The sequence below is a fragment of the Thamnophis elegans genome, chromosome 2 (genome assembly GCF_009769535.1).
Source record: "Thamnophis elegans isolate rThaEle1 chromosome 2, rThaEle1.pri, whole genome shotgun sequence".
NCBI lineage: Eukaryota > Metazoa > Chordata > Lepidosauria > Squamata > Colubridae > Thamnophis > Thamnophis elegans.
The window spans coordinates 40,369,216-40,381,615 of record NC_045542.1 but is presented as its reverse complement, the minus strand read 5'-3'; the positions used below and the strand labels follow the sequence as shown (position 1 = coordinate 40,381,615).

General features: G+C 41.5%; 1 protein-coding gene and 1 non-coding gene across 3 annotated transcripts in view; one reads left to right on the top strand and one right to left on the bottom strand.

Annotated features, from left to right (window-relative positions):
* MAP2K6 (mitogen-activated protein kinase kinase 6) overlaps positions 1-11,737 on the bottom strand; it is a 120,943-nt gene extending 109,206 nt beyond the window's left edge. Inside the window, exon 1 of one of the 2 annotated variants that reach the window (XM_032209993.1) lies at positions 10,570-11,737. In XM_032209993.1, the coding sequence (XP_032065884.1) occupies positions 10,570-10,582 (13 nt within the window). In that variant the 5' untranslated portion in view covers positions 10,583-11,737. Of the gene's footprint in view, positions 1-9,810; positions 9,949-10,569 lie in introns of those variants that run through there. The other variant, XM_032209991.1, reaches the window with a different exon arrangement.
* On the top strand, positions 6,524-6,630 carry LOC116505099. The gene has a single exon (XR_004254888.1). It is a non-coding gene; the product is annotated as a U6 spliceosomal RNA (small nuclear RNA).
* Positions 11,738-12,400: the final 663 nt, after the last annotated feature.

Here is a 12,400-nt window from a genome sequence, read left to right as displayed (position 1 = left end):
CAGGAGAGCTTACAAGAATAAACTGCAGGTAAAACACAGTAATAAAACTCCAATCAAAACAGAGATCACAGATCAATCAGACTAAACCAACCAAAACTGCCAGAATAAAATCTGAAAAGGAACGTCAATATTCAATGACAGGCAGTAAACCCCTGGCTAGCCTTATCCCAGTTAGAGAAAAAAAAGCAGGCCTGGGTCTGGTTATTACTTTGATGGGAGACCTCCAAGGCAATGGGCTAAATTAGGAAGTAAAAACAAGAATCCCAGAAGAAAGCAAGGTCAACCACTTCTGTATTTCTACTGAGGATCCTCCATGTAAAAGCTCAGGGAACTATCAAAGGTGAAACCTCTCTCAAAACATCCCCTGCCTCATTCTTCTCAATTCTGTCCTAGGAGAAAGATATTTCCTTCTACAGTTAGGGATAGAAGGGAGGATGCGAGGAAGGAGATAATTCTCAGATATCCAAGCCTTTTTACATTTGAAAAAGATCTTAACCCAAACTACTGCATCCTGAGCTACAATCTTATTGGGATATTCATAATCCCATGAAAATGTTGGTACTGTAAAACAATGGGATGTGGTGGCTCAATGGCTAAGATGCTGAGCTTGCCGATGAGAAGGTTGGCAGTTCAGTGTTCTGAATCCCTAGCGCCGAGTAACAGAGTGAGCTCCAGTTACTTGTTCCAGCTTCTGCCAACCTAGCAGTTCGAAAGCATGTAAAAATGCCTGTAGAAAAATAGGGACCACCATGTGTGGGAAGGTAACAGCATTCTGGGCGCCGTTGGCACTTAGTCATGCCGACCACATGACCACGGAGACGTCTTTGGACAGCGCTGGCTCTTCGGCTTTGAAACAGAGATGAGAACCACCCCCTAGAATCGGGAACGACTAGCTCATATGTGTGAGGGGAACCTTTACCTTACTGTAAGCCAAAGCTGGTATACTTAAAGCATGGGTCCTCCTAGGCACCACTGACTTCCTGAAGACAAGTTCAAACAATCATCAATCAGAGTGGATTTATTGGTTCCGCCTGAAGAAAGTAAAAGCACCCCCCCTGACCTTTTAAAAGCTCAAGAGGCATACTAGGAGTTAATGAAACATTACAGGTAATCGTTGAGATACAACAGACCTCCCCCAAGCTACATAGGATCCCATTTCAAAGTTACAACCCCATTTCAATGTTGCAACATTTACAGTAGTCATATTGTGGAAGAAGGGAAGGCCATATGAACCAGGGCTCCACAGTGGCGATCCAAATGCCGCTGACATTTTGTCCTGTCCATTTGTGGGTGGGACAATATGGTGGCCACCAGCAAAATTACATCAATTTGCTGATTTAGAGAGGTCTGAATAGTGCTCCAGAAGCTTCGGAACACTGAAGAAAGGTTTTCCAACATTGCAGATCTTGGTAAGACAGCAAAACAAAGCAGTTTGTCTCCGAGTTGTAGGGAGGCAACCCAAATGCAGCCACCATTTTGTGGGTGGGACAAAATGATGGCCGTTTTCAGAACTGTGCCAAGAGATTGCACAAAGAAGGAAGTCATTCCTATGCCCTGGAAGGTCTCTGAACTCTTCAAAAGATAAGGAGGAAGGAGGATGTTGGGTTTAGTGGGGTAGGAATCAGGACTAAGGACTGGGAGGACTTGGTGGGAGTGGGAAAAGGCCCAGAGGAGCCCCAAGGCATGTGAAGTGGAGCATGTGGTCACTTGTGGGTGGGGGAGGCCTTGAGAAGATCAGGGCAAGTCGGCCTGGGCTTGAGTTAGGCCTCCAACGAACCTTCCCACCCAGGAGGCACCCACACTCTGCTTAATGACCCATACATTCATTTTATGTTGCATTGGGGATAGCAGGGAGGATGGAGTATGTCATTAGTTAACACATTTCACCTAATAACTGCCACAACATGCAACTGTAATGGGCAAGCTCTATTACGGTTGTATCTTGAGGACTACTTGTACAGAATTTTTGGGTCTCAGCTGCCAGGAGTTAAGGACTGCATTCTACACCAACTTCAGGCTGAGTGGCTTTCAAAGTCAGCGCCAGGTAAAGCATATGGCAGTTGGAGAATGGAACAACTGACATACTATCAACAGCATTAAAGGGGAAAGATGTAAATGTATTAAAATATATACAATTGTAGTTTCTTCTATAAAATGGGAAATGAAAAGCTAGAGCCCACAGTTTCATTCCAAGAGTGTCTTTTTAGTAGATAATTTACTACAGTTGCCTATGTGTTCCTTTAAGAGACTTTCCTCACCCACTCAACTAAAACTTAATCTGCCAAAAAAAGGGCAGACATCAAGTATACATTTAGCTGAAATATGGCCACAAAATGTCTTGATCACAATCAGATGGTCATATCGCCAACATGTACAGCAGCATGAAGACAACTAGTCATGATACCAGGAAAGTATCACTCACCCTAGTTCAGTGACATTGTTCACTGACATTGTTCATTGGACAGGTGAAAGGATTTATATATCTTCTATAGGACATTTAAGCTTATAGATTTCTGCTTTGCTTTGGAAATCTGAAAGCGGGTTTCCAGAGTGAAGTCACAGCCATAAGCAAACAGGCAGGCCCTTCCGTTATTTAGGGTTGTCAGAGGGGAAGAAATACTTCTTTTAGTCAGTCAAAAAACTTTATTTACTGTGTAAGTTATGTCAAGACTTTTTATCTACCTGATATGCACAGGGAAAACTTTCAATCCTCCAATGGTTCTACTGTCTCTAAATGTTTAATTTTAATTTCAAGTTATTGTATTTCCACTGTTTATTTTTACTGTTTTATTCTTTTCTTATTGTTTACATTTTTAATCATTTCCCCCTCCCCATTTAATTGTTGCAAGTCGCCCACAGTAGACCCATGTTGAGATGGACAGCAAATAAATATAACGAACAAACAAACAAATAAATGAAGTGCCATTTGTGAAAACAAGTAGATGCTCTGGAAGAGACTCTAGGTCACAGGTGTGTCAAACCTGTGGCGTTACATTGCTGTCAAGTGACTTTTTCCCATTCATGGACTAGATGGCTTGCGCGTGAAGCATCCAGGCTGCAGGCCGCCAGTTTGACACCCCTGCTCTAGGTAAACTGGAATTGAAAAAGGACTCTTTACTTGAACACCAAAGTGTAGTTACATTTTCCACTATAGTAAAGAGAATTCTAAAGGGACACGGTGGCTCAGTGGCTAAGATGCTGAGCTTGTTGATCAAAAAGGTGGGCAGTTCGGCGGTTCAAATCCATAGCGCCATGTAACGGGGTGAGTTCCCTTTACTTGTTCCAGCTTCTGCCAAACTAGCAGTTTGAAAGCATATGAAAAAATGCAAATGGAAAAAATAGGAACCACCTTTGGTGGGAAGGTAACAGCATTCCATGCACTTTCAGCATTTAGTCATGCTGGCCACATGACCACAGAGATGTCTTCAGACAGCACTGGCTCTTCAGCTTTGAAAAAGAGATTAGCATCTCCCCCTAGCGTCAAGAACGACTAGCACATATGAGCAAAGGGAACCTTTACCTTACAGAGAACTCCAGGTCTTGCCCTTGGTTATGCTCATTACCTGAAAATAATTACCGTATATACTCGAGTATAGGCCGACCCGAATATAAGCCGAGGCACCTAATTTTACCACAAAAAACTGGAAAAGTTATTGACTCGAGTATAAGCCTAGGGTGGGAAATGCAGCAGCTACCGGTAAATTTCAAAAATAAAAATAGATACCAATAATGTTTTTGAATATTTATTTCAAAGAAAAACAGTAAACTAGCGGTGTATTCAATGAAATACTTCACTCACCTCATGATGCTGATGTCCCGCTGTGATGATGATGTCCCGTGCAGCCGCGGGAGCGATGTCCCGCCTCCTATGACACACGGCACAGTGATTCCTATCATTGGATCACTGTACCAGAGGAGGTGGGACATCGCTATGTGGCTGCTTGCCATAACAAGGAGGAGGTGGGACATCGTTGCAGAGCGGCAGGAGGGGGAGGAAGGGGAATCGTAAGACAGCCCTGCATTACATTAGAACGTGAGGAGGGGGGATGGTGCGGTGCGCGCTGCGCGACAAACTGACACAGAGGGAGGGGAAACTCACAGGGGCACTGGGCCATTCACGAGTGTCACCCAGCGGCATGGCCCCACCCCTTTTTCTCCTCCATTTCGGGCAAATTTTTCACTGACTCGAGTATAAGCCGAGGCGGCTTTTTTCAGCCCAAAAAGTGGGCTGAAAAACTAGGCTTATACTCGAGTATATACAGTATCAGTGACATTTCAACTAAGTACTAATTTGCAAGCACTCAGAACTAATTATCCTTTGGTAAAACAACAGAATTGGTGTTATTTCAGTATTTATCCTTTTCAATGGCTCTGTAAATAGTCATTCACATTGCATTACACCAGTAACATGACTGAGGTCATACAAAAAGCAGGACAAATATGGTCACTGCGACCTGAAGTCTTTGGGCAGAAATTTTATTAAGTGTTGTGTCATTCCCAGGCCCCGTGGCTGAAAGTAGTCAAATACCCATGGAATTCCATTCTGAAGAAATCCACATTCAATAAGCTTTGAAGAAAAAGTGAGAATTTTGTAAATTGCTCTACAGTAATATACTTAAAAGGACTGTTCATTAAAAAGATTGAATTCACCCACTCACAGAATACAAGCGCAAACACTCACTTTAATTCTTGAGTGGCATTCAACTAATACATTAGTTGCAAGATAGGGCACAGGACTGCCCAGTCACTTAGCAGAAGTCATGCATGCTATTTCTCATGACGTTTTCTTTGGAATTAACACCATGGAGATTATTTCAAATAAGCCTTTTTAAACAGAACGAAAGAGTACAGGTAAGTTCTCACATTCAGATAGCTGCAGATAGCACCGAGGCTATTCAAAGGTCAAAATAACAGGAAAATAAATACTAACTAGGTTCACTGCATAATAAGACATAAAGTAGGTTGGTTGATTTGTGGTAAACCTAGCCATAGCAATGTGTAAAATCATGATTTATACAGCTTAGCATGTAGTGGAAAACCAGTAAATGTGATTTACCAATAGATCCTACTAAACTTAATAGTTTATATATTCTTTAGCTATTGAGTAAAGTGATACATCATACATTAATTTCCTTGTGATTTAAGGGATTGCTAAACCTGCAGATGGGCTACACAGAATATATTCCAGTTACTAGTATAATCCAATTATTTAACATTCTTCCCCGTGCAATGCTGTATTCAGGCTCAGTCAAGAAGAATCATAGTAGTTCACAATTACAGATACATACACACAGTTTAAACAAGTGTATCAACTACCGGTAATTCAAAGGACACCTAATATTAGTTCAACTATTTATCTACATCACTCTTCATTGAACCTACATCACTTGGAGAAAATTACTTGAGCTGATCCAGAAAGACATGAAAGTTGTATCTATAGCAACCTGTTGCAATCAAGCACTTCCCAGATGCATTGCACTGCAGTTCCCAGAATCCTGAAATAGCATCAAGTTTTCCAATGTTCAACAAACAACAAATGGGAATATATGAGCGTTATGGAAGTACATCAATTGAAACAAAACTTCTATTTTTGAAACATTAAAACATCTGCACTCGTAAAGCTTACAGTTGCTTCAAAGTTGTCTTTGGTTTTCTACACAGACATCTACATGCAGACAGCACTTCTACTGAGGTCACAGGCAAAATAAACCACAAACTGCAAAGCAGCTATGCAAATCAATCAGAAGATGCAGCTGCTTTTAAGGCACTGCATTCATATTTTGTTCAGAACTCTATTATGAACTTTTGGCAATCCAATTATTTCTTCATTGCCAACACAATCTTCAAATAACTAAAAGAATTGTGTATACATAAGCACACACATGCACACACAGATAGGTATCACCAAATCAAATTAACTGTATTACTAGTAGGAAGAAATAAAAAAGCTCAGTTCTACTGTAACAACAAATATGCGATCAGCGGCTGATTGAGGAACAAAACACAAACTTCCAAGTTAAGCTAAGTGAAAGCAGAAAGCCAACCAGTTGTTACAATGTGAAGCTGAGCATATCCCCACCATGTTCATGAAGAACATCAGGAATCATTTTGCTTGAATCTTATTGCTCTGGAACGAGAGGCACTGCGGAATTTAAAGAATTTTGTTAAGGATGAATATTAAATCACATTATATTAGGTAAACCTAGCAGTAGCTGTCACTCTACACATTGCTGCATTCTGAACCAGTTGTAGCTTCTGGGTGGTCTTCCAGAACAGCCTCATGTAGAGCACATTGCAGTAATTTGAACAGGACTTCAGAACCCTCCAAAACACCGGCTCTCAGTCTCCTTCCAGGTGCAATTCAAGATGCTGGTTATTATTACTTTTAAAGCTCTATGTAGCACAGAGCTAGGTTATCTGCAGGATCGTGTCTCCCTAAGGACATCTACCTATCCTATCAGATCAGATGCACTCCTAGACCTTCCCGTTGCTGTATTATGGAATCTAAGAAGCCTGCCTTTTCGTGCTCGCTTCGGCAGCACATATACTAAAATTGGAACAATACAGAGAAGATTAGCATGGCCCCTGCGCAAGGATGGCACGCAAATTCGTGAAGCGTTCCATATTTTTTGGGGGGGATAAAAATATGGTGGATTATGCAAAATGTTCTTTTAAAAAGGATAAAGTTTACCCCTCAGTTATTTTTGTTAGGTATAATTACTGATTGTACAGTTATAGAGACTAACCTGATTTTGCATTTAATAACCGCGGCAAGACTGTTGGTGGCGCAATACTGGAAGAAGGAAGATTTGCCTACTATTCAAGAATGGACATTAAAAGTAACAAACCTAGCAGAGATGGCTAAAATATCAGCATATCACAAGGACCATTAAACTGGAGTGGAGAAGATGGATTGACTATACTCAAAATAAATATGGGACTAAGAAATTCCAGATAGTTTATGACTGAAGAAACAAGGAATGATATAATCTGTTTAGAGCTAGCTTAGCAGAGAGAAGTTAAAGCTCAAATGAAAGATGATACTAACTTTTTTTAAAGTTTATCTTAGAATATCTTTGTTAAAGATTTATACCCTGTATTGGTTCTAGGAAGGGGGAGGTTGGGTGGGGTTGGGTGGGGAGGGTAGGGGGAGGGAGGTAAATATTTGTAAAAGTTTTTTTTTTCAAAATTTTCAATAAAAAAAAAAGAAGCCTGCCTTTTCCATGGCAGTCCCTACCCTGTGAAATACCCTTCTCCTTGAGGTTTGGTAGGTCTCTGTTCTCCTAGCCTTCTGAAAAGCACTTAAAATCTTTTCCCTGAGCACTGATAGAATGAGGGGGATGAAAGAATTTAACAAGGGACTGCATGGTGGAAGATTAGTTTCAGTGCCAAGGATTTTTTAAGTTTATAGTTTTAATAGGTATATGTATTATGTTGTTTTATTGATGGAGGTTTTATTGTTAATTGTGAGCTACCCAGAGTTCAATATAAAATGGGCAGCTACAAAAATGTTTTAAATAAATAAACAATTGCAATGATGGACACACCATTAGAAAACCTGAAGGATCAGGGTGGGGACAGATCCTCCTGGAGAAAATCTGTCTATGTCAGCATTCTACAAAGGAGTCAATATTGACACCCAAGGATCAATGGGACTATGCAAGGGGTCAAATGTATAATTATGGTTTGTCACACATCCAGATGTTCGGACTAGATTTGGCATTTTTATCCATCTATTGAGTCCTTCCGAAGGACCTGGGTTAGGCAGATGTGGAAGCCTGATGGATTTAAGCTGTTACAATTGCCTTCTGCAATTGACTGGTGAATTTGTCAACGCCGATAGTGTTCAAGTGGTGCTCCAATGATTTTGGTATTGCACCAAGGCACCTTTTAATAATAATATTATTACTTTAAATAGCATTTAGTAAATTGTTTTCATATAATACAATGTTTGGGGATCAATAAACAATCTGAAATTTCGTGAAGGGGTTGATGAGGTCCCCAGAATGTGATCACTAACACTCAACAATGACTTGATTACACTTAGGCAACCAATCAATCAATCATTGACACAATTGAAAACTATTACACAATTGATGGAAAACAGTACCATTGAAGTCAATACTGCTAGTTGGAGGCTACCCAGAATTGCTTTGTCATGCCAAGTCTGCACATGGCATGCCACATGGATAAATTCTCATTCTGTAATCTGTCTCCAGCCTTCTGCCAAATCTTCTTGAAATGAGAACAAGATGGCACAGAGATCCATTATAAGGAAGGAGCCAAGCTGCATGTCCAGCTGGCATACCTTAAGTATTTATTAAAATGAAACAAGCCATAGATTTTCTAAAACAAGTCTGCATTATGAGAGCAAAAGATGACTCTCAGAACAGAGGTATTGGAATATCAGGTAATTAAGTGGTGGAATGATGGCAGGACATGGAATAAAGAAAGATCAAGCCACAATTAGAGTTACTAGTACTATAATTAATTTTTCTCCATAAAAATCTAGGCCATCTATTTCTGCAGATGAAAATAAAGAGTTGTGGACTAAAGTAAATTCCACAATGTTGACCTTAAAACACAAACAAAATGCCATTTTCTTTTTTGAAATATTATATTCTTCGGGACACTCAAGTTTGCATCTTTACAAAATCCTAGTCTTTCTCTTCAGAGGCCAATAAGAACTGGATCATCCTCAAATCTGCTTAATACTAGTTCTCAAAAACAGAATATACCAAATATTAAACTGATAAGACCAGATACCACACTCAGTCAAGGCCCAGAAATAGTGAGACACTTTTATAGTGACATATTTCAGATCTTACACTTTTCTTCAAAAGGGAGGAGGAGATCATAGGTAAGGATGTCCATTTCCATATTAGAATGTCTAAATAGCTGCCATTCTCTCTCTTTGAAAATCTATGTTGTACATTTAAATTTATGAGGAAGCTGACATTGGATGGTGCTGGAAAGCAGTCAAAAAAACAAAACCAACCCAGAGTGTCCAAAGCAATCCTTCTTCCCAGAAACCTAGAGGCAGGCAGGCAAAAGACTAGCTTGTGCTTGGCGGTAAATGAAGGGGGGGGGGAATGAAATGTGAAAAATCACCTCATCTTTCTTTCAGCCCTCAATCGGTTTTTCCAAGGCTTTGGAGAGAGGCGAGAAAGAGTTACACCTCTTTCCCTCCTCCACGTATCAAAAGACGGATTTCTTTCTCACTATTCACTAAATTAGCCCGTTGGATGAAAAAGCCTAAGCGGAAAAAAAAAAGCCTTCGGCGCAGGCATCTTGACAGCCTGGCCATAAGGATTGAGCTGAGAGCTTTTATTGGGACCACCAAAACCTCCATTTGGCTGGGAGAGATCACTACAGCAAATGGGGAGTCAATTATGCAATTCGGCCGCCCTGAAAAGCAGCAACCTTTGTATGCCCGTCGTATGTGAGGGGGGGGGGGGGGAATAGCGGCTGGCCACCAGCTTTTTCCTTTCCGAACAGCAATCACGACGCCTGTCTCTGTCCTTGTCTGGCTTAGGCGCTGTTTACTCACCGAGCAACTCTTACAAGTGGCCTTTCGGAGTTTATCCCGCAGCCTCTGTCCCGAAGCCACTCTCTTCCCCCAAGATGCAGCCAAGAAACCTCCAAAAGCATACCACCCACCCCAGACGAGAGGAGCCCCCAATTCAAAGAACAACTCCTCCTACGTTCAGCGAATTCTCCCTAAAGTTTGAATGAGCCACGGCAAGCCGCACTTCCTCCTTAATTCGTGTCAAATGCAAGTTTCCACTTCTCCCAAACCTTTAACAGTACCTCTCCCGTAAGACTCGCAGAAGCCTCGCTGCTCTGTCTTCATCTTAAAAAAAACAAAACACACACGCGAGATTAAAAAAAAACCGCGTTCCAAAGTAAGATCAGGCGAGCCCCCTACGTAACTTTCTCAAATCTAGCCTTTGCAATACGCATACTACTTGCGACGATGGGAAAGGAGCCAAGTCTATGGAAAATGAGCTCAATACTGGGCATCAGAACAATACTTTCCCATAGAAACCGAGACTTATATTTAATTCTTGGTTAACTCCACTCAAGTTTCACCTTCCATTTCCTCCGGAGATTTAAAACGCACGCAAGGATTTAAATCTGCATTGAAAACTGTCTGCAGATTTATCTGCATTGGCCTTAAGGGGGGGCGGGGGGGAGTTAGAGGTACAGCTGCTCATGCATAAGCTTTTCAAAACCCTTTATCAATGAAGACTGCCAAGGGGGGGGGGGCGCAAGCTCAGGAATCCCAGCAAAAGAATGCAAATAACGTCAATGCACAACTAAACTGCAAGCCCTGCCTTACAGGAACTCTGTGCGTGCACGCCGCGCGCCCGAGTATGTGCGCGCCCGTGTGTGTGTGCTTGTGTGCCTGCAAAAAGCACACAGATACTAAACAGGAAATGCAACTGAGAGCTATTCAGCGCCTCAAACTTCAAAATGCAATAGTATCCCGCAAATTGCATGCATGCAATTCCAAAATGCATGAACGACTTTTTGCATATCTGCAAATAACGCAAGTCCGAGCCTTACCTCTCTGAGACATTTTCCCCTCTGCTTTGATGGGGGAGGGGAACACAAAAGACTTTGCCTTCTGTAGCTAGTTTTGCAACAAAGATGCAAACTGCAAGCGCTCAATCTTCATGCAACTGGAGTTTTTCTCACTTCTCACAGCAGATTTCCTTGCAGAGGAAGGAGCTGCAATTGCACGCCTTGCAAAACAGATTGCAAAGTGGGGTTTCTCCCGCTATTGCAATGGGAAGGAAAGCTGTGCTGCACCTACATGATGGGCCAGGACTGGCAGCTAAAAGCTCCAAACTTGGATCCGAGTGTCTTAGTGCGCAGACGTCCTTTGCACGACTAGCGCGTTGACTTCTGGGTAATGTAGTTCTTGCGAATATTCACGCGAGGTGCCCCTTAAAAAGACTATCGGCTTCATAGTCGACGAGGCGTGCAACCAGATATGCAGAGGAGGCATCTACCTGGAGGCAATCGATAGATTTCGTTGAATACTTTGATCTCCACTATCATTGCAAAAGGGAAACGGCGGCTCACCGATTTCTCTTCTGTAATCCAACGGCGGCTAAAGAGGCAGCATTGGGAGCCGACTTCGCCTGCAACCACGTTGCAAGATCTCCTATCTAGCAGTTGGCAGTTTCAAAACGAGACGAGTTGCCGTGCTGGAAGGAAGAGACGGAGGCACGTTGAGTGGTACAGCCGGCTGGTCTGAATCCGCCATCGGCCAGTTTCCCACGATGGACCTCCGCGAACGCTTTTCCCTTCCGCAGCTACCGTTACTTAAATAAATACAGGATGGCAAAACTCTGAGGGGGAGGGAGGGGGAAAATCTTCAACAAAGATTTTGTAAAGTTTACGTCTTGCTTGCGACGTGGGTTTCTGCGGATTACAACTCATTTCGGATTGCCGTGGAGGATGGTTTATATGGCTAGTCATGATCTTTGGATCATAGTTTTCTGAGTTTTCTTCATACTGTACTTTCACATTTATTTTTAATAATGTCATCAGTAGCCTCAAGGGGACTAACACGGTATAAAGCCCTGCTCAATATATCCTTCCCCCTCTAAATTGCCAAGAATATTTCTTAGGATGCTGTATACAGTCAAAATGAAAATCTAAAATTCATTTGTAGATTGCATTGTTTTATATGATTAAAGGAATAGAGCGAGTCTTTGATTTAGAACCATTCGTTTAGTGACTATTCAAAGTTACAACAGCACTCCCCCCCCCCAAAAAAATGACTTTATGATCATTTTTCACAGTTGCAACATCCCCATGGTCATGTGATAAAATTCAGGTGCTTGACATATTTATGATGCAGTTTCATAGGGTCATCTTCTGAGAAGCCAAGTCAATGGGGAAGCCAAATTCTCTTTACAACTGTATTACTAATTTAACGACTGCAGTGATTCATTTAACTGGCAAGAAAGGTCGTAAAAGGGGGCAAAATTCAGTTAACAGATATCTCGATTAGCGGAGGAAATTTTGGGCGCCATTGTGGTTGTAAGTCGAGAACTTAAATAAACTTATGTTTTTTAACTCACTTCCATTTGTGAAATGACTTTTTTATCAGATAGTTAGACTGTTTGGCATTTTCATTTACCTACCAAGGCATGCCCAAGGACCTGGGATGGGGAGATATTGCTGTTTGATGATATTAAAGATAGTGTTGCAAGATCTCAGCTGTTCCAAAGAAAGCTGCTTTTTGAAATTGATGCTTTCATCAATGTAAAGTCAATATCTATGACTCAAGGATAAAAAAGAAATTTATTTATTTTTTTAAAAGGAAGGGAAAACTATTGCACCAGAAAACAAAAACCAATAAGGAACTTTAAAAGATTAGTAT